Genomic DNA, 26,820 nt, shown 5'->3' on the forward strand with positions numbered 1-26,820 from the left:
ACGCTGTGGTGATGTCAACTCGGACTGCGAAGAATCTGGGTGTGACCCTGGACCATCAACTGTCGTTCTCGGCTAACATCGCATCAGTGACACGGTCCTGCAGATTCCTCCTCTACAACATCAGGAGGATTCGCCCCTTCCTCACGGAGAAGGCAGCCCAGGTGCTCATCCAGGCTCTTGTCATCTCCCGCCTGGACTACTGCAACTCCCTCCTTGCTGGTGCTCCGGCATCTGCCATCAGACCTCTGGAGCTTGTTCAGAAAGCTGCGGCTCGTCTGGTGTTCAACCGCCCCAAGTTCTCCCACACAACTATCCTTCTCCGTTCTCTGCACTGGCTCCCCGTAGCGGCTCGCATTCAGTTTAAAACCCTGGTGCTAGCCTATAGGGCAGTGAAAGGAACAGCTCCATCTTACCTCCGGGTTATCGATGCCTACACCCCTGCCCGACCACTTCGGTCTGCCACCTCGGGGCAACTGATTCCCTCGTCACTCAACGGTCCTTGTGGTCGATCGACACGGTCACGACTTTTTTCTGTTCTGGCCCCACAGTGGTGGAATGAACTTCCCACTGATGTCAGGACAGCAGAGTCACTGCCCATCTTTTGCCGCAGGCTGAAAACCCACCTCTTCAGGAAACACTACCCTTCCTCTTTGCCTGGCCTACTTGTTGTTAACTAGTTGTAGGAACTATTGTTGTATTGTTGTATTGGATCTTGTTTAGTCGATACACTTTTTGTATTAGCTCGTGCTCGTTTGATTTTGCTACTTTATCTCATGTGTTTAAGAAAGTAGGTAGCTGATATATTGCACTTTTACCTTAGCACTAGGTATACTCTTGGTTGCTTGTTTTTACAGGAAATGCACTTAAGACCTCTGGTGATTAGTAGTTTCGTTCCCTACCTATGGTATGTTGAATGCACGTATTGTAAGTCGCTTTGGATAAAAGCGTCTGCTAAATGACTGTAATGTAATGTATTCTCTGTCTCTGTTACTTCTCAGACTGGCAGAAGATCAGATTACAATGTCCAAAACAGCATGGAAGACACTTTCAGGGACATGTGTTTGTTTACAGTCAGAATGGTTCCAGGATGGTTTCTAGCCATGGCTGGACAGACACAGAGGGAGACAAACTGTGCCGTCATCTGGACCGTGGAGGTTATATAAACCATACAGTATCAAATAGTTATTCTGATCTGTGGGAGAAGAGCTTCAACTGTAGTGATGTGAAGAACCTGAAGACCATCTGGGACTGTGAACGTGAAAATACAACCTCCGGGAACCAAGGGGTCTACCTCCAATGCCAGAGTAATGACTATTATTAGTGTGGTTGCCCTAACAGCGCAACACACTAGTACTTGTCTGACTTTAATTTTCGTTATTCCGGATAAACTTTATTTTGTCCCGCTACTCCTCCCACAGTTTTCACACACTCAAGCCATATGTCAAATTGACCGGCTACACCGGGAATCATGTGCTTGTATTTTTAAGAGATAGGTTGAATAGTTTAATTGGTATTACTCTATTAGTGAATTAATTTTCCCCGTTGACTTATAATGGGAAATGTAAAAACTCCCATTCAAGTATTTTTCTCTTGGAAATCGTAAGTGCTACCAATACAACACTTGGAGGGGAGGTTCATAGTCCAGTGCCAAATTAAAAATAAATAAATTCACCAGTCGGCCTCATGGTGGCGCTATAACAGCCCACTTTACGTTTCGGCCTATAACGTAGAAAAAAAAATTGATAGTCCATACCGTTCTTCCGTAATAGGCTTCCAAAGTTGGAGGGACGGGTTTGTTTTACAAATGCCAAAAATCATGAACAAAACGTCCAGTCAATCCCAAATTTGAATCACACGTCAAGGGTGGTTTAATCAACAAATCCCCAAAAGCGTTTCCACTTTGATCCATAGGGGCCGCCACAAATGTGCAAAATGTAACCGTTTGATGCAAAAACATGATTTTTGGGGGGATCAATCCTCTCAAAATGAAATACAAATGATCTCAAGAGTGACGTGACAATATCATTGTCCGGTTACATTTGTGGGAGGGGCCTATTTATTTAGTGGGAGGGGCCTATGTCCTAAAATCAAAACGCCATGTATCACGAACGCAGGATCTGTTCGGCACCGAATTCGAATCGCACGTTGCACGGCCTCCGACGGTATTCCTCCCAGTGTATTCCTCGTGTCCCGGCGGCCGCGCCCCGCGACTCTTGTCGGCGCAACCACATTTGCATTTTCCCAGAATTGCGAATATTCTAGTTACTATTACATCTATAATTCTAGAGTAATAAATAGTTTTACCAAACAGTGTTATCCAAAACTAAAACAACAAAAATTGGATAATATTACATCATTTAATTATTTTAATTGTATTAAAAATAATGAAATGAATTGATACCCTTGATTTTACCAAGGATTGTGTTCAAAAGATGATTTAATATCAAGACAGATGAATGTTTAAGTGGTGAAAAGGACAGTTTATTTTTCATTGATCATAATTGGATGAGGGATATTCAGGCCTCATCAGGCCCAGTGGATGTATGCCTCGTATTTCAAGTAAATGGTTTGAATGACATCTCTACATGACCCCATAACATATTTTTTTCAGCGCTATCACATCTGTGTGGTTGTGGGATTATGGATTTATTGTTTCTGTTGATTTGTTGTTTCTGTTTTCCCAGAAAACCCTGTGGTTAGTCTACCATACTGCTCTGGTGAGGTGAAGATCGATGGCATCAGGGTGTGCAGTGATCACTGGGATGACAAACATTCACAAGTAGTTTGCAGAGAGCTGGGCTGTGGCAATGCTCTGCCCTTTAAAAAACATGTAATAACTGGGTCATATGTTTACCACGTCCGTTGCCAGGGCTCTGAGTCCAGTCTTGGGCAGTGTGAGACGGTCCTGGGCCGGTGTGCTGGAGAACTGGTTTCTGTCTACTGTACAGGTGAATTATTTGATATACCTCTAATAAGAGACACTCTGCAGGAATCTGCACTTTAGCGTTTTGTTTGTAGTAGGCCTAATTGCTGTATGTAATTTTGTATGTTATACAGGCTAGTAGTTACTGTATCTCATTTTGTATTTTATATAGTAGCTACTGTATATCATTTTGTATTTTATATAGTAGCTACTGTATATCATTTTGTATTTTAGTAACTACTGTATATATTTTTGTATGCATTTGTGTTGTGCTGTTCAATGAATGTTCAAATGTTCAATGCCAAAGTGTTGATACATTTTCACATAAAGATGTGTGTTAAAGTGTTGTTACATTTTCACATAAAGATGTATGTTAAAGTGTTGGTACATTTTCACATAAAGATGTATGTTAAAGTGTTGGTACATTTTCATGGCTGTTAACAGATCACCCCATGCTAAAAGACGGGGACAATGTCTGTTCTGGAACCTTGGTGGTGGAGGACGGTGACATTTGGAATATTACCTGCAATGAAAACACCAAAATAACAGCTGATATGATGTGTAAACAACTGAGATGTGGAGTCAGTGTCACACACAACTTTACCTGTGACAGGAACCAATCAGTTCCATCTACACTGAACTGCTCAGGTAATATGAATATTCATACACCTCATAATTTCAGCTCAGCAAGAAGAAAAAGGAGTCAACTCCTGTGTTTTTAAGCTATAAGTTAGACCATGATATGTATCTTGCTTTACACACACAGTAGGAAAACATTACATAAAAGCCATAAGTTTAATTTCATGGCATCTTAAGTGTGTTTTATCATTTTATTGGGGATACAAAACCATGCACATTTAAGCAGCTTAGACACAGGTATTATGCCTATATGTTGGTCGTTTATTTATGTGACTTCAAAGATAATACAAAAACAGATTAAATGGAGCATGTTTGTTTATTTCTTAATTTTATCATTTAAATTAAATGCATTTCACTTATTTAATCGTTTTTCCCCCAATGTAAAATCCCTTAATGTTTTAACAGAAAAGATCAACATAACTCTCCTGGACAACCACAGTCCCAGTGATTGTTATGGTGCCGTTTATATCAATAGTTCTAAGGGTCTGCAGCCTGTGTGTGGTTCAGACTGGGACAGACATGATGGAGAAGTGGTTTGCAGAGAGTTGGGCTGTGGCAAGGTGAGCTCTCATGCTTTATGGTTAATATGAAATGAATCATGTATCTGTGGCACACAAAAACACCTTACAGGTCAATTTTGCACAATCAGTAGTCAGCAAATATCATATGAAAAATGGCTAAAGTCACAATAAATTCCTTACCAAGAAATGTTCATCCATGTGTTTATAAAGCTCAAAACACATTTCTAAACGTTGGACTTCAACTTCAGTATAAGTAGCTTATGAGGGGGTAAACTAGGTGTTTACCATTATTCTGAATCTTTGCAAGCATTAAGTTTGGCACCAAAAGCTCTCCTTGGCAGCGGCCATGCCCACTTTTCCCATTGATTGCAACCTCAACTTTATAAACCACACAGGGTTTTCTAAGGGCGGTTTCACACTATGGTCCGTTTGAATGAAATCGTTTCCCGAGAACGAATGGCTTCTCCCAGTTGGCCAGCATTCACACTGGCCAAGATCCTTGCGCACTCCAGACCATTTCATTTCAACAGTAATGGTAAATATGTGCCTCATGGGGGCGCTGTTGACTATGGGGCTTTGGGCGAGAGCATGTCATTCACAGTCTAGAGTGAATAATAAAGTTTGACTGTGTTCCTGTTGTTGTCTTGAGCTATAATAACAACAGATCAACAATACACAACCAAAGCAGTGTGTGCACTGGTCTTTGAAACCTCAAAATGTAACGTCGTCTGATGGTAATATGATATTGGCGTCACGGACGCATCCTTGGTATTTTAGCAGTAACGTCACAGACTAATCCTTGGTGTATTTATCCTTATATATACGTTCGCCACGTTTGTTTATTATTTTTCACGGCTCGCGCTACTCAAACACTAGCGGGATTATTATTTCTTGTCAACATTCAAGTAGAACTATGAGAAGGTATAACCCAGCTAAAATAATGCGTCATTATAAAAATATATAAATCATATATGATTAGCAGTCCACTTCCTTCTCTTGGTACGGATGGATTCACACTGCCGCGTTCCGTTCCCGACTCCGCAGCAATCGGACCCGAGACTACCTCCCGAGGTGGTTTCGAGTACGGAACGGTGATCCGTTTCGGGGAACGATACGCAACGTTCACACTACCACAACATCAGCCAAGTGGCCCAGGGTGCGGTGCGCACCCGGGACCATAGTGTGAAACCGCCCTAAATATCACTTGCACATCCCAACCAAATATTGTGCTGTTGTTACAAATTTGTTGTTTAAAAAAAAAAAAATCAGTGTGAAAGATATATGGCTGGGTGCATGCAAATTGAAAAGTAGCTTTATTAGTTTATTTCAATTTCTCAAAAACTATGAGATACAGCTCCACAATGTCAAATGCCTCAGGATCAAGGTCGCCTGAAGGGCCTGGTAGCTCCAGAGGGTAGGAGTGTAGCAGGGCTGTGATACACTTTGGGCAGGTAGAGCCCGCTATACTCCCGCACCGGCGAATTCCAATCCGCTTGGCTACGGTTGGCTTTAAAATTTGTGGGTGGGGCCTGTTTTGCACAAAATGCCACAAATCATGTTCGATTGCCATGAAATTTTGTACGCACACTCTCAGCAGCCAAAGAGGAACTTCCACAGCTCCACCCAATGTTTTTTAAATCGTCCTCATGGTGCCGCTATAACAGTAACTACCTTCCAAAGCTTGCAGGCAATGGGTAAGCAACCTTGCGTGGCGGAGAGAACTAGTTTGCTGTGTTTGTCTACATACAGTTCACACACACACACACACGCACACACACACACACACACACACACACACACACACACACACACACACACACACACACACACACACACACACACACACACACACACACACACACACTATTACTCATACAGATAATTCCACTCAGAAATGTTTTGCGTGACAAAGGAAATACATTTTATTCAGAATACATTGAATGTGTTCTTGCAGGTGATTTACACCAGCACCACCAGAACTTGGCAACATGGAATACTGGACAATGTCAACTGTAATGGTACTGAGACGTCACTGTGGCACTGCAAGGCCAAGTACAATGACTCTGTCCCATGCACTTCCACTGCTCATGTTACCTGTGAAAGTAAGAGCATGATGATGCATTATTGTAGTATTGTATATTATTGCAGGTGTTTGGGGATGTTTTGTTTGTAATTTATTGTAACCTTTAGTCAATGTCTATCATTGCTACGAACGTTCCTTAAACAGTAGCAGCAGCACAGTTAAATTCAGACAAAAAACATAAGATAATAATAATCATATATAAATAGTGGAGAATGGAATGTCAATTCTGTAATGTTGTGTGTTTGTTTGTGTGATTATCTCACTCCATTTACATTGGCTTATCTTGATGCCTCTTGTTCTCTTTGCCCATGCTGGACTAATGTCATGATTGGTCTGGTACTGTATACAATTGCAAATACAAATACAATTTAGGCATTTAGCAGACGATTTTATCCAGAGTGACTGACAAGTGTGAAAGCAGAGTAAGCATGAACACTAGTTCAACAACAGACGGTAACAAGTAACATAAGAGTGCAAAGAGAATACGTCAGAAAGGGTGTCCGGTTCATTGTATCAAATGCTGCTGATAGGTCTAGATAGAAGAATCAGGACTGCAGAGTGGAAGGCAGCCTAGGCAGCATGGAGTGCTTCTCTGACTTTGAGAAGTGCCGTTTCAGTGGAGTGTGCTGGTTTGATCCAGCAGGTTGTTCTGTGAGAGACTGTACATGAATAGAAAATCTGTTTCACTTGAAGTTTTTATACTGTTTCCATGTAGCCAGTGTCAAGGCTGATTTCAAGGATTCCAGAGATCATTGTTCTGGAAATGTGAAGATACGCTATGGAGACCAACGATACCCTGTCTGTAAAGAAACCCTGAAGGACACCAATGTCCAAAATACCATCTGCAGAGATCTGCAATGTGGAGAGACCGGCGAGCCTGTTGAAATCTTTGGACCTTTACCACAAAGTCCACCTGAAGTCGTGTCAGGACTGAGCTGTCCTGCACACAGCCACAAGGTGGCACACTGTAACATTACTTTACAAAAAAAAGGACATTGTTCTCTTGGTGGCCTCCAGTGTTCTGGTACGTTTTAAATGCTTTCATCTGATTCCACCTGACTTTTGATTGATCGATTTACTACTAAACAGCACAGAGGTAAGGTACAGTAAAACATTTAGGCTAAAAGGTTAACATAAAAAAGTCATCAGTTAAATAAGTGTTGTACAGGTACTGTGCATGTTACAGTAACAGTCCATGTGAACATGGACTGTGGTAGGATATGTGTTTACATCAATAACCTCTTGAACTGAAGCAACCCTTGAACTGATTAATATTTATTAGTTTTCATCAACTATTCTCTGTCTCTGTTACTTCTCAGACTGGCAGAAGATCAGATTACAACGTCCAAAACAGCATGGAAGACACTTTGAGGGACATGTGTTTGTTTACAGCCAGAATGGTTCCAGGATGGTTTCTAGCCATGGCTGGACAGACACAGAGGGAGACAAACTGTGCCGTCATCTGGACCGTGTAGTCCAGGCAAAGTAGCATTTCCAGACAGACTAATTAAAATAGTTTTTTTTTCAACAGATATCATTTCTATGAGGTGTCTAGAACAACATACTAAAAGTCCTAAGAAATCCTAGATGCGGAAATATGTTTAATTCTCATCAATTCAAGATGTGCACTAATACCTCAAGAAAACTAAACACCCTAATGGGCTTTTTTTTTTCTTTTGTCCTATCACAATGAAACTTTCCACAATGAATCTTAACATGAAAACTAAACTTTTTTGTATTACAAGTTTCTTTGAAACCTAATTTGAATATGCAAATTAGCTTAATATATATTGAATATGCCCAAATTTGCATATCACGAAAATTGCTTTCCCCCAAAATGTATTATATTTACATTGTTGTTTGTTAATGATATCAAACACACTGATCAGACTTTCATGAACCATTTCATCGAAATATTGTGACTTCATAGAATAACATCAAAACACCATTCATATGTACAGTATGACAAATGCATAAATCCGTCAAATCTTCCTCCAACCATCCTACTGCTAACGGTTGATGGCAATGATGCTTTTGGACTGGCCTCTAACCTGAAACCTGCCCGGCTTGGTTGTTCCTGCCGGGGGTATAACCCCCATCGTTATAGTCCTCAGGGTCACAGAGGCACCCAAGCCTCCCCACCACGACAAGGTAGCAACAACAGGGGAGGTTCTTTATGTGTTTTTTTCTTATGTTTTCTTTATGTGTTTTTTGTTTATTTTATTGTTCAAACGTGATCCTCAACTCCTTTAGTATGATTATTTGTTCTTGCACCCCCTATTTCAGTTCTTGGCGTGCTTAGTTCTTCCGCTCTGGATCATAGTCATCAGATAAATCAGGCAACTGGGAATTTGTACAGCTAGTACCACAACATTCTCCACATATGGCAGTGCAAGGGAGTCCATGTTTTTTGCATGTGCATCTCTTCGTGCTGCAGTCTTTCTTGCAGCTACAGCAGACCACATCAAGTAATTCTGGTGGTCCTTCAGGCTGATCAGTCATTATTGGCATGAATCTACCACCTATAACATGCCATCCCCAGTCACCATTTCTGAATACAGAATTATGGTATGGTTACTGTCATAGTCTTTGATGGCTACAAAGACAAACCAACAATAAAAGATGCCACCCAACTGCGACAAACTGGTGTTAGTCCCGGCGTAACTGTACACTTCTCTGGTGACATGATCATCCAATCCAAAAAGGACCACTTCCTTAAAGGGGAAATCCACCCATTTTCAATATTTAACTATGTCATTAATATAGCATAAAGGAGTTGTGTGGAAATAAGAAAAAAGTTCCCCCCTTTCTGTGTTGCCTTGAACTGGAGGATTGATTGTGGGTTTAACATTGCAAATTACAACATGATGACTCATCATGTTGTAATTTGCAATGTTAAAAATATGTTAAAATATTGAAAATGGGTGGATTTCCCCTTTAACAATAAGGAAAATAAACAATGCTTCTTGGTCTATCTAAGTAATAAACTAGAAAGGGCTGGGTGCATCACAGACCATGCAAAGAATGATGCTGATGTGCTCATTGTCCAAACCGCCATTGCCTCAGCCATTACATTACATTACATTACAGTCATTTAGCAGACGCTTTTATCCAAAGCGACTTACAATAAGTGCAATCAACAAAGGTAGGGAACGAAAGCTACTAATCACCAGAGGTTATAAGTGCATTTTCTGCAATAACAAGCAACCAAGAGCATACCTAGCGCTAAGGTAAAAGTGCAATATATCAGCTACCTATTTCCTTAAACAGAACCTATTTCCTTAAACAGCCAGAACCAAAGACACGGTCCTAGTAGGATATGATACAGATGTATTAGTACTCTTGTTACATCAGGCTGATCCAAATGCACAGGAACTGTTTCTGGCACCAGAATCAAAGAAAGGAACAAAAGCAAGAAGGATATGGTGCATAAAGCAGACAAAAGAACTACATGGTCCAAATGTGTGTGATAATCTGCTCTTCATCCATGCTATTTTAGGCTATGATTCAACTTCTCGTCTATTTGGCTTGGGAAAGGGATTGGCACTGAAAAAAGTAAAAACTGACTCTAGCTTTCTCAAACAAGCTAAGGTGTTCAGCCTGTCAGAGGAAAAGGTCGGAAAAGGAATCATCGTTGCAGCAGGTGAAAAGGCTCTAGTCTCACTGTATGGGGGTGACAAAGATGAATCGCTGGATATGCTGAGACACAGGCGATTCTGTGAGAAAGTATCGAGGACCACCTCTCCAGTGGAACCTAAACTCTTCCACCAACTTCATCAGCTGTGAAGTTCCACAGTCTCTGTGTGTTCTACCAGATCCATGAATGGAAAGGAACAAGTGAAAGCATGAGTCCAGAAGACTGGGGATGGCATGTTATAGGTGGTAGATTCATGCCAATAATGACTGATCAGCCTGAAGGACCACCAGAATGACTTGATGTGGTCTGCTGTAGCTGCAAGAAAGACTGCAGCACGAAGAGATGCACATGCAAAAAACATGGACTCCCTTGCACTGCCATACAATATGCGGAAAATGTTGTGGTACTAGCTGTACAAATTCCCAGTTGCCTGATTTATCTGATGACTATGATCCAGAGCGGAAGAACTAAGCACGCCAAGAACTGAAATAGGGGGTGCAAGAACAAATAATCATACTAAAGGAGTTGAGGATCACGTTTGAACAATAAAATAAACAAAAAACACATAAAGAAAACATAAGAAAAAAACACATAAAGAACCTCCCCTGTTGTTGCTACCTTGTCGTGGTGGGGAGGCTTGGGTGCCTCTGTGACCCTGAGGACTATAACGATGGGGGTTATACCCCCGGCAGGAACAACCAAGCCGGGCAGGTTTCAGGTTAGAGGCCAGTCCAAAAGCAGCATTGCCATCAACCGTTAGCAGTAGGATGGTTGGAGGAAGATTTGACGGATTTATGCATTTGTCATACTGTACATATGAATGGTGTTTTGATGTTATTCTATGAAGTCACAATATTTCGATGAAATGGTTCATGAAAGTCTGATCAGTGTGTTTGATATCATTAACAAACAACAATGTAAATATAATACATTTTGGGGGAAAGCAATTTTCGTGATATGCAAATTTGGGCATATTCAATATATATTAAGCTAATTTGCATATTCAAATTAGGTTTCAAAGAAACTTGTAATACAAAAAAGTTTAGTTTTCATGTTAAGATTCATTGTGGAAAGTTTCATTGTGATAGGACAAAAGAAAAAAAAAAGCCCATTAGGGTGTTTAGTTTTCTCGAGGTATTAGTGCACATCTTGAATTGATGAGAATTGAACATATTTCCGCATCTAGGATTTCTTAGGACTTTTAGTATGTTGTTCTAGGCACCTCATAGAAATGATATCTGTTGAAAAAAAAACTATTTTAATTAGTCTGACTTTTGGGTCTAAAATGGGCTAGATTGCCTGGACTAGTGGTGGTTATATAAACCATACAGGATCAAATAGTTCTTCTGATCTGTGGGAGAAGAGCTTCAACTGTAGAGATGTGAAGAACCTGAAGACCATCTGGGACTGTGAACGTGAAAATACAACCTCCGGGAACAAAGGGATCTACCTCCAATGCCAGAGTAATGACTATTATTAGTGTGGTTGCCCTAACAGCGCAACACACTAGTACTTCTCTGACTTTCTAATTGTTGTCTCCGCCAGGCCGAAGGCATGGCGAGAGAGTATGTTTTACCCTCCGTCCGTCCGTGTGTGTGTGTGTGTGTGTGTGTGTGTGTGTGTGTGTGTGTATGTGTGTGTGTGTGTCCATCCTGTCTGTGTGTTAGCAGCTAATCTCCGGCACCGTTTGCCCGGTTAATCTGAAATTGTGCACACACACTCCCTGGATGCCAATTCAGAACCTCTGCCCCAATTTTTTCACATGGGCCTGTTATAGCGCCACTAGGAGGCCGATTTGTGCGAAACCCATTTTTTTTACATTACTCCTACAGAATTTACCCAAACGTCAAGCAAATCAGTACACAGTATCTCTATAGTCATGTGATCAACACGGATCTGTCCAATTTCCCATATTCCATCCTCATTGCCTATGGTTGGCTTCCAAAGTTTGCAGGATTGGTCCTTTTTGGACAAAAAGCCTCAAACTACACGCAGCTTGCGATTTCCGTGAAATTTCACACGCACATTCCCACTAGGCCGAGGAAGAAATTAAACCCTTTTCACATTGGCCTGTTATAGCGCCACCAGCAGGTCTAATTTAGCAAAACACACTTTTTGCACTTTCTCCAACAGATTTTGTCTAAATCTCACAAAAACTCGGTACACATGAAATCTGGACCCATGCGATAAACATCGCACGGCCTCCGTCGGCGCAACCACACTTGGCATTTCCCAGAATTGTGAATATTGTAGTTACTACTACATCTATAATTCTAGAGTAATTAATAGTTTTACTAAACAGTGTTATCCAAAACTAGAACAACAAAAAATGGATAATAATACATAATTTAATTATTTTAATTGTATTAAAAATAACAAAATGAATTGACACCCTTGATTTTACCAGTCCATTTGTACACATTAGGAGTTATATTAACATAAAGGATTGTGTTCAAAAGATGATTTAATATCAAGACAGATGTATGTTTAAGTGGGTAAAAAAAAGGTTCATTTTTCATTGATCATAATTGGAAGAGGGATATTCAGGCCTCATCAGGCCCAGTGGATGTATGCCTCGTATTAAGTAAATGGTTTGAATGACATCTGTACATGACCTCATCATAACACGTTTTTTTCAGCACTATCACATCTATGTGGTTGTGGGATTAGGGATGTATTTATTTTTGTTGATTTGCTGTTTCTGTTTTCCCAGATAACCCTGTGGTTAGCTTACCATACTGCTCTGGTGAGGTGAAGATCGATGGCATCAGGGTGTGCGGTGATCACTGGGATGACAAACATTCACAAATAGTTTGCAGAGAGCTGGGCTGTGGCAATGCTCTGCCCTTTAAAAAACATGTAATAACTGGGTCAGATGTTTACCACGTCCGTTGCCAGGGCTCTGAGTCCAGTCTTGGGCAGTGTGAGACGGTCCTGGGCCGGTGTGCTGGAGGACTGGTGTCTGTCAACTTTACAGGTGAATTATTTTATATGCTTGTTTTAAGAGACACTCTGCAGGAGTCTACACTTTTGCATTTTGTTTTTTGTTTGTAGTAATTGCTGTATGTAATTTTGTATGTTATATAGTAGTTACCGTATCTCATTTTGTATTTTATATAGCAACTACTGTATATAATTTTGTATGCATTTGTTTGCTGTTCAAGGAATGTTCAAATGTTCAATGCCAAAGTGTTGGTACATTGTCATAAAGATGTATGTTAAAGTGTTGATACATTGTCACATAAAGATGTATGTTAAAGTGTTGGTACATTTTCATGTCTGTTAACAGATCACCCTGTGCTAGAAGACGGGGACAACGTCTGTTCTGGAACCTTGGTGGTGGAGGACGGTGACATGTGGAATATTACCTGCAATGAAAACACCAAAATAACAGCTGATATGATGTGCAAACAACTGAGATGTGGAGTCAGTGTCACACATAACTTTACCTGTGACAGGAGCCAATCAGTTCCATCCACACTGAACTGCTCAGGTAATATGAATATTCATACATCTCATAGTTTCAGCTCAACAAGAAGAAAAATGAGTCAACCACTGTGTTGTTAAGCTTTAAGTTAGACCATGATATGTATCTTGCTTTACTCACACAGTAGGAAAACATTACATAAAAGCCATACATTTAATTTCATGGCATCTTAAGTATGTTGTATCATTTTATTGGGGATACAAAACCATGCACATTTAAGCAGCTTAGACACAGGTATTATGCCCATATTTTGGTCGTTCATTCATGTGACTTCAAAGATGATACAAAACAGATTAAACATAGCATGTTTTTTATTTCTTAATTTTATCATTTAAATGAAATGCATTTCACTTATTTAATCGTTTTTTCCCCAATGTAAAATCCCTTAATGTTTTAACAGAAAAGATCAACATAACTCTCCTGGACAACCACAGTCCCAGTGATTGCTATGGTGCAGTTTATATCAATATTCTATGGGTCTGCAGCCTGTGTGTGGTTCAGACTGGGACAGACATGATGGAGAAGTGGTTTGCAGAGAGTTGGGCTGTGGCAAGGTGAGTTAGAAGTGTCCTGGCATTTCCAGTACATTTCTAGTGCTGTGGTTCTAAATACCATGTTATTACTACTGTATCTTTCTACTTATATCAGTTTTGCTCTGCACAAGTTCCCCATCCACATCAGTAGTCAGAAAATATCATAAGAAAAATGGCCAACCTTTGCAACAAATTACATACCAAGAAATGTCTTTATCAAAACGTCTAACTTTAACTTCCCTTGGGGAATCCGTGACAGCTGCTGAATGTTGGTATACCCGCAACATTATATGTGAAAAAGATGCTTTAAGTAGCTTGTGAGTCTTTTTTATGAATCTGAATCTATTGTTAGCATTTGCTTTGCACCAAAACCACTCCTTGGCAGAAAAGAGTCCATGCCCACTTTGATGATTGTAACCCCACTTTTGTGAGAAAATACATCCCTATTGGAATGGATACACATTGGAATGGAATCTGTCCCCCCCCCCCCGGCCGGACGGACGGACGGACGGACGGACGGACGGACGGACGGACAGACGGACAGACAGACAGACAGGCTCTTACAGATAATTTCACTCAGAAATGATTAGTGTTGCATGTTATTCAGAATACATTGAATGTATTCTTGCAGGTGATTTACACCAGCACCACCAGAACTGGACCTCATGGAATACTGGACAATGTCAACTGTAATGGCACTGAGACGTCACTGTGGCACTGCAAGGCCAAGTACAATGACTCTGTCCCATGCACTTCCACTGCTCATGTGGTCTGTGAAAGTAAGAGCATGATGATGCATTATTGTAGTATCGACAGGTGTTTTTTTGTGATTTAAAGTGTAATTTTAAAAAATGACTATGAATGCTTCTGAAGGGGTCATGGTAGCAGCAGCATAATTACATTCAGACTAACAAATGATATATCAACAATGATAAAAAATATGAATGGAGAAACATTAAGTTCATTCTGTAGTCTTGAGAAGCCAATATGTATATTGTGACAGAGCTATTGCAACGTAACACAAGAAAAATAAATATGAATAAAATACATGTATAAGTATAATCAATGTAGCTTGTGATTTATATTCTCAAAGAAGCACAGTAGCAGCGTTAAGGACAGATAGAGGCGAACATGACATCCTGCACAAATTATTGAGTCATTTCAAAATTGTGGGTAGCCTACAACAGCAAAGTTAACAAATCAAATAATGTTCAAACGTTAAGTTTGCAGCAGCGGTTCTCAAACTATGGGCCGCGACCCAAAGTGGGGTCACGGGAAGGTGTCGTTGGGGTCACGCATTGCTGACTGTTTTCTCTTTTTGTTTTTACATAAAGAAACGGGGGGGGGGGGGGGGGGGGGCGTGGCAGTGTCTTGGGGTTGCGCTACAATATTGTTTATTCATTTGATTGATAAGATAGGCCTACAAATCTGCAGGAATCATTACAACTATTTAAAAAAACTTAATGTATGTGATTTAAAAAACGGTGCGTGTGTGTGATCATGATATCTCACATTATTGACTATTCTTATAGTTTTTTTCTGCATTATGCTTATTGGCTGAAGGTTGCTTCTGTAGGTGTTAGCCCACACGTCCACACAAGTTATTCTGTGATAACCCCCCCTACCTGCTTTTCAGACCCCAAGGTGGTGTTCATGAAGAATGGAACGTCCTGTTCTGGTCAGGTGGCAGTAGAGCATGCTGGGAAGGACTACTGGCTCTCAGGGACCAATGAGACGTGGAACCACACTGCTGATGTGGTCTGTGGACAGATGCATTGTGGGAATGCTACTAATGTCACCCTGTTCCCTCATGTTCCTTCTGGAGAACCTGGAATGGAGAATGATGTTTGGAGTGAGTCCTATAACTGCTCCTCCACAGAGACATCAGTCTTCCATTGTCCAAAGGACAACACAACTTCATCCAATCAGAGCCTTGCTTTGGTAGAATGTTCAGGTATGTGTTAACCTTTTTAAATGTTGCTGTTGTGATTAGTTTGATTTTCTATTTATCATGGTACCTTTATTTCTCACCCAACATGATCACAACACGTATTCTACAGAACATGATATTATATCCTCACTATTTTTCATTTGATCCTGACGTGTATTTCAACAGGTAATATAACAGCAACGCTGTCAGAGCAGTGTTGGGGGACAGTTCAGGTGTGCACCCACGCAGGCTGTGGGGGGGTGTGTGCACACACCTGGACTGAAGCTAATTCTGAAATGCTGTGTAAAGACCTGGGCTGTGGACCTGCCTTCTCTGAGATCCATCAGAACATCAAGGGGGATGTGACCATCCTGGCAATGTACCCCACCAATCACACCACCAACCTGACTGAGAGCATCATCGTGAAAAAAGACCCAGAGACCAACTGTGATGACACACCGGCCTTCGTTGTTTGCTTGGGTAATTTGTTTGTAGATTATTGTACAGTAGGCAAGGTCAGTTTATTTTGTAATCTATTTGTAATCACATTTCAACAAGGCAATTCAAAGTGCTTTTCACAAAATATAAAAAAAAACTGTTATTAAAATGAAACAGAAAGATGAGAGAATTAAATTACAATGTTGTAAAAAAGGTTGTTGTTTTGTCCAATTGTATCAGATTTTGTGAAAGGCAATACGTTGTCTATAATCCTGTCATTTAGGCTAAGGCCAATAGACTAATATTAACAGTAATCGTGAAAGTATATTTATTTCATGAAAAAATACAAATTGTATTGTATATATATTATATTATATTGTTTGTTGTTGATCTCTGTACATGTGTAGAAAACCTGTTTCACATGAAGTTTTTATACCGTTTCCATGCAGACAGTGTCAAGGCTGATTTCAAGGATTCCAGAGATCATTGTTCTGGAAATGTGGAGATATTCTATCGAGGTCAACGATACCCTGTCTGTAAAGAAACCCTGAATGACACCAATGTCCAAAATACCATCTGCAGAGAGCTGCAATGTGGAGAGACCGGCGAGCCTGTTGAATTCTTTGGACCTTTACCACAAAGTCCACCTGAAGTCGTGTCAGGACTGAGCTGTCCTGCAAACAGCCACAAGGTGGCAGACTGTAACATTGCTTTACAGGACAAAGGACATTGTTCTCTTGGTGGCCTCCAGTGTTCTGGTACGTTTTAAATGCTTTCATCTGATTCCAACTGACTTAAACAAATAAGTGTTGTATAGATACTCTGCATGTTACAGTAACAGCCCATTTATGAACATAGACTATGTAGCGGAGCAGATAAGTGCTACGATCTTTCAATTTATGATAAAAGCGTGAAAATTGGCATGAGCAGTCTCCATGGGTCACTTGACAAGAATATTGTCCGAGGCAGTTGTAATTTCAAGATGGTGGCCATTTTTCAAGATGGCCGACACCTTAGTGGGCAGTTAAGTGATATGATGGTTTATTTGGTGATACAAGCATGAAAATTGGCATGAGCAGTCTCTGTGGGTCACTTGACAATAGGCCACCCACAGCTACTTGAAATTTCAAGATGGCGGCCATTTTTCAAGATGGCCAACACTTTAGTGGAGCAATTAAGTTATATAATGGTTTATTTGGTGATACAAGCATGAAAATTGGCATGAGCAGTCTCTGTGGGTCACTTGACAATAGGCCACCCACAGCTACTTGAAATTTCAAGATGGCGGCCATTTTTCAAGATGGCCAACACTTTAGTGGAGCAATTAAGTTATATAATGGTTTATTTGGTGATAAAGGCATTAAAATTGGCATGAGCAGTCTCTAAGGGTTGCTTGACAAGAAAACACTCACATCCACTTGAAATTTCTATTTTCAAGATGGCCGCCCCCTGGATCCTCAAAAGATACATTTTCTCATAGAAATGTATGTTTTTTTTTCATTAAGGACAATTATACGATTATTGTTATTATGCTAAAGAACAACTTTTAACACATCACAATACAGTTGCGTTGATTTGTTGATCATAGATAGATTAGATAAGAGTGAATATCTGCACTACCAGGGCACACTGGTGATATATCACTGCTGTTAAACTCAGAGTGGGGTTCAATGTCAGATAATTGAAAGTTAGTACCCCAAATGCTGTCTAATTTACCCCAAAACAATTAGATAGCCGCACCTGAATTGACAGGTTGTGCCAGCGCGGGAGAGCCGAGCCAAGGTTAATGGGGTTTTAGTTAACCGGATGGTGTACAGATCGCACAGGATTTAAATGGCATTGGATGAACGATCGGACTAAGTGTAGGGTTAAGGCACAAACTTAGTTGTATCCCATACATCAAAGTGCTTGGTAAAAGGTGGTAAAAGGATAAACCCTCGGCCTCTGCCTATGCTGCAGACATGGCAGAAGCCATCATAACAGTTGAGAAAACTAACTGGGACCGATGTTTCATTTGTCAGCAGGTCACCAAGGAAAAACTCATTCAGCCGAGTTTATTCAACAGAGAGCACGATCGTACTGGTTATGATACCATTGCAAGAATGTTCCATTATTTCATAAGATCAATGCTCTGCCTATCTTACTTAGTCTAACCCGACTAGATGAAGGTGATGGCATAGAAAGCACATTGACAAGAAACAGAGCAAAATATCATTTAAGCTGTAAACTTAGGTTCAACAACACAGATCTGGAAAGGGCCCAAAAGAGAGCATCTATATCTTGATCTCTTTGCCAGAAAGCAAAGACATTATGACTTGATCCCACCAACTCAAGCAGCACTCAAAGAGCATGCCAAACGTGCTTCTTATGAGGCTGGATACGTGTGGGGACAGGCATTGAAGCGACTTCCACAAATGCCGAGCCCATCTGACTGGGGATGGGTGGAACAGGACGAGAAGTGGAAAGTCTTCTGGACTCCACTTCCACCTATTGCGGAGAGTTGTTGGGAGTTGACCAAATGTGGGTGCACCAAGGCATGTACGGGAAGGTGTAAGTGCTTCAGATATGGACTCAGTTGCACATGCCTATGTAGTTGCCCCTGCTAGAACCTATTTGCATGTTTATTTTGCCAGAGTTGTTCCCCGTTGTCCTCTGTGTTTTCAAGTGTAGGCCTATGGCTTCCCCTCGCCACATCAGTGCATCATGTTTTACTTTGTCACCAGTCTATTAGTGTGTAATTTTCAGTTGTTACTTTGTAACATTGCTTCCACTGCCTTCCACTGCCATACGTAACAGTGAAGCACATTTTCAGTTTAGTTCCTTAATATAGTTTGTCGTGGTTTCGTGGCCACTGCCATTCAGTATTAGCCATTGCTCAATTATAATTTTGGAGCACTGTCCGTTCAGCACCACAACTGTGCTCATTTATTAGTCATATTTTTTGTTTCCCCATTTCTTAGTACTTATTTGACACATGTAATGGCTGTTAGTTAAAACATAAAAAATGAAAAATAAATCCTCCCTTGTGACTGTTACCTTGTCGTGGTAAGGGAGCTTGTGTACCTCAGTGAACCCTGAGAGCTATGCCAGTGGGAGGCAACTCCTGACAGGTTTTACCAAACTGGACAGGTCGTGGGCGAGGAGTCAGACAAAACACAGTCAAACAACCTCTCTTGACAGAGCTTTTTGAGGAACCCAATACATTTCTATGAGAAAGGGTATCATTTAAAGATCCACATGGCGGGCGGCAGTCATCTTGAAATTTCAAGTGGTGGTTGTGGGGTTTCTTGTCAAATGACCTTTTGAGACGGCTCATGGCAATTTTCATGCTTGTATCACCAACTAAATGATTTCTTAAGCTTAACTGCTCCACTAAGGTGGTGGCCATCTTGAAAAATGGCCGCCATCTTGAAATTTCAAGTAGCTGTGGGTGGCTTATTGTCAAGGGACCCACAGAGACTGCTCATGCCAATTTTCATGCTTGTATCACCAAATGAACCATTATATAACTTAAATGCTCCACTAAAGTGTCGGCCATCTTGACAAATGGCCGCCATCTTGAAATTTCAAGTAGCTGTGGGTGGCCTATTGTCAAGTGACCCAACGAGACTGCTCATGCCAATTTCCATGCTTGTATCACCAAATAAACCATTATATAACTTAATTGCTCCACTAAAGTGTTGGCCATCTTGAAAAATGGCCGCCATGTTGAAATGTCAAGTAGCTGTGGGTGGCCTATTGTCAAGTGACCCACAGAGACTATTCATGCCAATTTTCATGCTTGTATCACCAAATAAACCATCATATTACTTAACTGCCCACTAAGGTGTCGGCCATCTTGAAAAATGGCCGCCATCTTGAAATTACAACTGCCTCGGACAATTTTCTTGTCAAGTGACCCATGGAGACTGCTCATGCCAATTTTCACGCTTTTATCATCAACTGAAAGATTCTGCCAATACAAAGCATTTAGCCGCTCCACTAATGGTAGAATATGATTTTACAGCAACATTCTGAGGCAATGATTAATATTTCTTGGTTTTCAACTATGCTGTGTCTCTGATACTTCTCATCTCAGACTGGCAGAAGATCAGAATACAACGTCCAAAACAGTATGGAAGACACTTTGAGGGACATGTGTTTGTTTACAGTCAGAATGGTTCCAGGATGGTTTCTAGCCATGGCTGGACAGACACAGAGGGAGAGAAACTGTGCCGTGATCTGGACCGAGGTTATATAAACCATACAGCATCAAATAGTTCTTCTGATCTGTGGGAGAAGAGCTTCAACTGTAGTGATGTGAAGAACCTGAAGACCATCTGGGACTGTGAACGTGAAAATACAACCTCTGGGAACCAAGGGGTCTACCTCCAATGCCAGAGTAATAACGTATTATCATTAATACATCTCTAATGCTAGAGTAATGAATAACAATATTATTAATACATCTCCAATGCCAGGGTAATAAATTGTATTACCAAACAGTGTAATCCAAAACCAAAACAAGAAAAAATGAATTATAATAATAAAAAATGTGTATTATAAATAATACAATTAATTGACACCTAGGATTTTACCAGTCCATTTGTACACATTAATAGTTATATGAACACAAAGGATTGTGTTCAAAAGATGATTTAATATCAAGACAGATGTATGCTTAAGTGGTGAAAAGGACAGACATCTGTGTGGTTGTGGGATTAGGGATGTATTTATTTTTGTTGATTTGTTGTTGTTTCTGTTTTCCCAGATAACCCTGTGGTTAGCCTATCAGGGTATTGTAATGGTGAGGTGAAGATCGATGGCATCAGGGTGTGCAGTGATCACTGGGATGACAAACATTCACAAATAGTTTGCAGAGAGAAGGGCTGTGACAATGCTCTGCCCTTTGAAAAACATGGAAGAACTGGGTCAGATGTTTACCACGTCCGTTGCCAGGGCTCTGAGTCCAGTCTTGGGCAGTGTGAGACGGTCCTGGACCGGTGTGCTGGAGGACTGGTGTCTGTCTACTGTACAGGTGAACTATTTGATATACTTCTAAACTTTAGCATTTTATATAGTAGTTACTGTATATTATTTTGTATTTTATATAGAAGCTATTATATCATTTTGTATTTCATATAGTAGCTGCTGTATATTATGTTGTATTATATATAGCAGCTACTGTATATCAGACTATTTAAGAATTGAGTCCATATTTTACTTCAGTATTTGTCACTTATGTATTATTTTCTACTGATAAAAAAGAAAATAAATATTTATAAGACTGCAATGACATAGTTTATTACTGTAAAACAGGCATTCTGGACATTGAAGTGGATAAAGACCAGCCTCATGGTGGCGCTATAACAGGCGGATTCATGTTTGTACCTATAACTGCACCGATCTGTGTAAAACTTTGTATGTGCACTCCCTAGAGGTCAAGGAAAAACCTTTGCCCTGCATTTTCCCATCTGCCTTTTATAGCGCCACCAGGAGGCCGACTTACGTAAAACATGTTTTTTTATATTACTCCTTCTGATTTTATCCAAATTTCACGCAAATCGGTACACATGATCTCTATAGTCATGTGATCGAGACGGTGTTTGATTTTTCATATTCCATTTTCATTGGCTAAGATTGACATCTAAAGTTTGCAGTAGTGGCTTGTTTTGAACAAAACTCTGCAAATCATGAACGCACCGTCCGATTGCGGTCAAACTTTGCACCTTCACACTATGTTGAGGAACAAATGCCACCCTTTTAACATTGGCCTGTTATAGCGCCACCAGCAGGTCTAATTTAGCAAAACATTTTTTTTGCGCAAAATGCCTCAAGCCATGAATGTAGTGTCCGATTGCCGTACAAGGCCTAATAAGAAATGGCACCCTTTTCACATTGGCCTATTATAGCGCCACCAGGAGGCCACAATAACCTACCTGACCTGGCGGAGACCTGTGCTCCGAGGAGCACTTTTTCTAGTTTTCATTTGAAAATGTCAATGGATTTCTTTATTTTCTTTTTTTATTTCTCCTATAGTGGTTGAATAAGCTTCCAAGTTGTTTTCCTTTGCTCCTTATGCTAATTAAAGGTAGGGTAAGTGATTTTCTTTGGTTAAAATAAGTGTTAAATAGCTCTATATTCTAATAGTACTCATTGCTATAGAGTGTTTGTTCAGTAACAGGAGTCTCCATGTCTCTCCAGCTCTTTATTAAACAGAAAATGCATTTTTTTATCCTGATCCTGATGAACTCAGTCAGGATACAGATTAAAAAAGTAAAATTGTAAATGATGAGACAAAGAAATGAGCAGACACACAATTGGAACTGGAACACTATTAAAAAAATCTGATCCTAAAAGCTGATGAATGAGTACTCTCTCCTGATTGGCTGAAATTGTGGCACCTACCTGAACATGTGTTTTCTGTTTATCAAAGAGCTGGAGAGACACAGAGACTCCTGTTACTGAACAAACACTCTATAGCAATGAGTACTACTAGAATATAGTGCTTTAACCTTTTAACAAAAACCTTTTTGTTTTCACAAAAAAATGTCACTTACCCTACCTTTAATTCCTGTTATATATGCTACTAATATTTATCCATTCAAAGGTTTGGATGTAATATCATTTCCACATGACAGGGAATAAAGCAGAGGTTTTTCATTTCACTTGTTACAGGTATCAGCTTCAGAACCACAGAGAGGTGTGGAGGTACACTTGAAGTCCATTACCGAGAAGGGAGGCAGCACGTGTCGGAGCACGTGTGTCCCCTAAATGTAACAAAGGATTTTAAGAACCTGCTGTGCAAGGAGCTTGGTTGTGGTGAAGTCATAGAGAACATTATGACAGATGTGAAATCAACAGAGTTGGTAAACAGCGGTTTTGTTTGCTTTGTCCTTTAAGTCTCATTGATATCATAAGACATCTCGTCACTCCAATGTACATTATTTTGTATTTATGATGTTTTTGTATGACATTCTTGACTGGAAACAGTGAGGAAACAAACTCTCAAACACTAAAGGAAGTTTTGATTATGATTGTAGGACCTGGACATTACTCTGCTTTGCACAAAAGATAATTTCAACATCAGAGACTGTGTCCACCGGAAGTCTTGTAAGAAAGTCAAACCAGCTGAAATCTATTGTAAAGGTAACACACCTACTTTCATAAGCAGTTCACAAACAACGGATCATGTTAAACTAAATGTGTTGTTGGTTGTTGTGATTTTACCCAGACACTGGTGAGTGAACCAATTCTGATGATTATTTTTGATGATTATGTTGATGATGATGATTTCTCATTTTCTTTATTCAACCAACACAATCAACAACACAAAGTGATTCATCGTTTTGGATTCATGGAGGTCCTTAGGATTGTCACAGTCCTTGTGATTGTGCTGCTGCTGATTCTCCTCAGCCTGTGTGTGAGAACACCTGCTGCTGTTAATAGTGAGTAACGTTATATTCATGTATTCTATTCTAGTGGTTGTAGTCATAGGATAATTATTCTCATTCATGTGAATCTTGCGAATAGGAGTCTTGAATCAAGCCAATAATCTGTTGCCAATCATCAGAATCAGAATCAGAATCACTTTATTGCCAAATGTATCACAAGGACACACAGGAATTTGTTGTGGTGTAGCACAGCACATCATGTTACATGTTTTAATATTTTTCCGATTATTTAAAAAAAGGAGATGAAACTGATATTTGACAGAAACACAGCCTGATTTTACTCATGTATGACACAGAGTATCATGTTGTTTTTAGTAATGCAAATTGAAATGCAAATATTTTTCATTTGTTTTATCTTATTTTTGTTGAACAGCAGCAATGCATTATACTGTGTGTGTGTGTGTGTGTGTGTGTGTGTGTGTGTGTGTGTGTGTGTGTGTGTGTGTGTGTGTGTGTGTGTGTGTGTGTGTGCGCGTGTTACTATCATATAGTAGTAATGATGATAATGCTCTGCTTTGACAAGTATAAGTACAACGTAGACTACAACAGTGAATACATTGTATGTTTTTCTCCTGTCTTTGACATCTTGCACCAGTAGTTTTCTATCTGTGTTGCCATTTAGTAAGAACATCTTCACAACAAGACAAAGAGGATGAAGGTGTTGAATATGAGGAGATTGGCATCACTGCAAATGAAATGAAAGTCTTGGATCAACTTGGTGAGTGATATTTAACCCATTAAGACCAGGAATGCATCAGTGTAACAACTTAAAATTATTATTTTATACTTTGGCTATTCAAAAATAGCGCATCACCGAGGGCCGCACTATGAGCTTGTAGATCTGCTATTTTTAAAGCAAAGATTTTTAACTCAAATCTTTGCTTCTGGGGGGTCCCTGGAACAACAAACTTTCAGATTGGGGTCGGCGGCCAAATACATATAATTTCGGGGGTCCTTGACATGAAAAAGTTTGAGAACCACTGATATTATAGCAACATGAGTTTTTCTGACAATTGTTAGGATTTAGAAGACATTTTGTAGAATCGGAACCTCAGGCCTTAATGAGTTAAATGAAATGAAAGTCTTGGTGAGTGTTATATATTTACATTCTCATCAGACAGTGATACACATTCATTATCTAACTCTGTCTCACTGACTGTATAATAGCACTGTACTGTATAATACAGTATCACTGTATAACAGCGCTTTTTTGAGAGTAACCAGAGTAATCAGAGTAATCAGAGTAAGCATGAACTGCAGTCAACAGTAATGTCAAGGTACATCTGTACATTTACAGCGGTCATAGCAGAATCATTAGAGAGCATGCCTGTGGAGCCGGAGGCCCTGATTGGTCCAGGTTTGATTCCAGGCCAGACCAGCAACTGTGAGTAATGTTATATTAATGTATTCTATGAACGTCGTTGTAGTCATAGGAAATTATCTTTTATATAAACTGTGTGTGTGTGTGTGCAAGGGTGCGTGCGTGCATGCATGCGTGCGTGTGTAGACATTTTGATCCTACATAATAATAATATTAATAATAATGAAGTTCAGTAATACTGCATGATGTACAGTAAACATGTTTTTTTTTCACCAGTAGTTTTCTAACTGTGTTAATCTAGTACGAAAATCTGAGGATGAAGGTGTTGAATATGAGGAGATTGGCATCACTACAAATGAAATGAAAGTATTGGATCAACTTGGTGAGTGATATTTACATTGTCATCAGACAGTGATACACATTATGTACAATACCACTGTACTGTATAATACAGTATCACTGTATAACACCACTGTACTGTATAATACAGTATCACTGTATAACACCACTGTACTGTATAATACAGTATCACTGTATAACACAGTATCACTGTATAGCACCACTGTACTGTATAATACAGTATCACTGTATAACACAGTATCACTGTTAGCCTGGTTCCAGACCATAGACCCTGCCCACTCTCTGAGTGGACTGCTCCTCTTGGTCTGGTGTCATAATGTGAGCCAATGGCTTTTCACGGTAGAAGAAAAACCTGTCAAATCAGAGTCGGAGGTGGGAGTGGTCTAACGACAAGCCAATCAGTGAATATCTGCTAAAACAAGCTGTGCGATGACGTCAGATGTAGGCGGATCCGTGGATCTCTTGTGATTGGTTTAGGGAAATTTGAAACGCAGAATCGCGGGGCCTCCGCGCGGGAGTTTCACGTACGTGCACACGCACAACCTGCGCGCGTTTCGGGTCTAATTCGGGTCTAATTCGGGTCTAATTCGGTTCTATTTGACCAATATAAATCAACTTTTTTAGCTGTAAAAATATTTGTATCAGCGCAGGTGGGGCCCCCCCTGCTGGTGGCCCCCCCGCACCACATCACTTGCTACCCCTCAGTTACGCCACTGCCCCCTGGTAATCGCGGACACTGCAGCCAATGTCAGACTGAAGCTCCACGCAGCTTCAGGCTGATAATCAGGCTATATCACTGTATTATACAGGGCTTTTTTTGAGAGTAATCAGAGTAACCAGAGTAAGCATGAACTACAGTCAACAATGTCAAGGTAAATAATCACATAAGTAGAGTTCAGAGAGAACAATGTAGTGCATCAAAGAAACTATATGATATCAGGTAAACAATAAACCTACAGCATCTGTCTAAATAACAGGCTATTTAAATAACATTATGCACATTTGTCAAGCAAAGGAAACAAATCAAATGAAAAAAAACTAGAAAAAGTGCTCCTCGGAGCACAGGTCTCCGCCAGGTCAGGTACGTTATTGTGGCCTCCTGGTGGCGCTACAATAACAATGACAACAAGGGGTGTCATTTCTTCTTAGGCTTTTCACAGCAATCAGACACTGCATTCATGATTTGAGGCTTTTGTTCCAAAAATGTGTTTTGCTAAGATTAGACCTGCTGGTGGCGCTACAACAGGCCAATGTGAAAAGGGTGCCATTTCTTCCTCGGCCTAGTGGGAATGTGCGTGTGAAATTTCACGGAAATCGCAAGCTGCGTTCATGATTTGAGGTATTTTGTTCAAAACGGACCAATCCTGCGAAGCCAACCTTAGCCAATGAGGATGGAATATGGAAAATCGGACAGATCCGTGTTGATCACATGACTATAGAGATAATGCGTACCGATTTGCATGACGTTTGGATAAAATCTGTAGGAGTAAATGGGTTTTGCACAAATAGGCCTCC

General features: G+C 40.2%; 2 protein-coding genes across 2 annotated transcripts in view; both read left to right on the forward strand.

Moving 5' to 3' along the window:
* Nucleotides 1-26,820, forward strand: part of LOC311037343 (antigen WC1.1-like) — a gene marked incomplete at its 3' end in the record, with an annotated part of 78,206 nt that overhangs the window by 49,170 nt on the left and 2,216 nt on the right. The window contains exons 10-13 of the mRNA XM_084046470.1: nt 22,874-23,039; nt 23,214-23,319; nt 23,508-23,618; nt 24,247-24,342. Of these exons, the coding sequence (XP_083902596.1) occupies nt 22,874-23,039; nt 23,214-23,319; nt 23,508-23,618; nt 24,247-24,342 (479 nt within the window). The remainder of the gene's footprint in view (nt 1-22,873; nt 23,040-23,213; nt 23,320-23,507; nt 23,619-24,246; nt 24,343-26,820) is intronic.
* On the forward strand, nt 1,088-7,641 carry LOC311037221 (scavenger receptor cysteine-rich type 1 protein M130-like; the record flags this gene model as incomplete). The annotated part of the gene is made up of 7 exons (XM_084046341.1): nt 1,088-1,304; nt 2,685-2,948; nt 3,368-3,571; nt 3,968-4,122; nt 6,038-6,185; nt 6,882-7,123; nt 7,486-7,641. 7 exons carry the CDS (start codon nt 1,088-1,090, stop codon nt 7,639-7,641), a joined length of 1,386 nt encoding a protein of 461 aa, XP_083902467.1.

Source organism: Gymnoscopelus microlampas, assembly GCF_963454915.1.
Source record: "Gymnoscopelus microlampas genome assembly, chromosome: 21".
In the NCBI taxonomy this organism is placed as follows: Eukaryota; Metazoa; Chordata; class Actinopteri; order Myctophiformes; family Myctophidae; genus Gymnoscopelus; species Gymnoscopelus microlampas.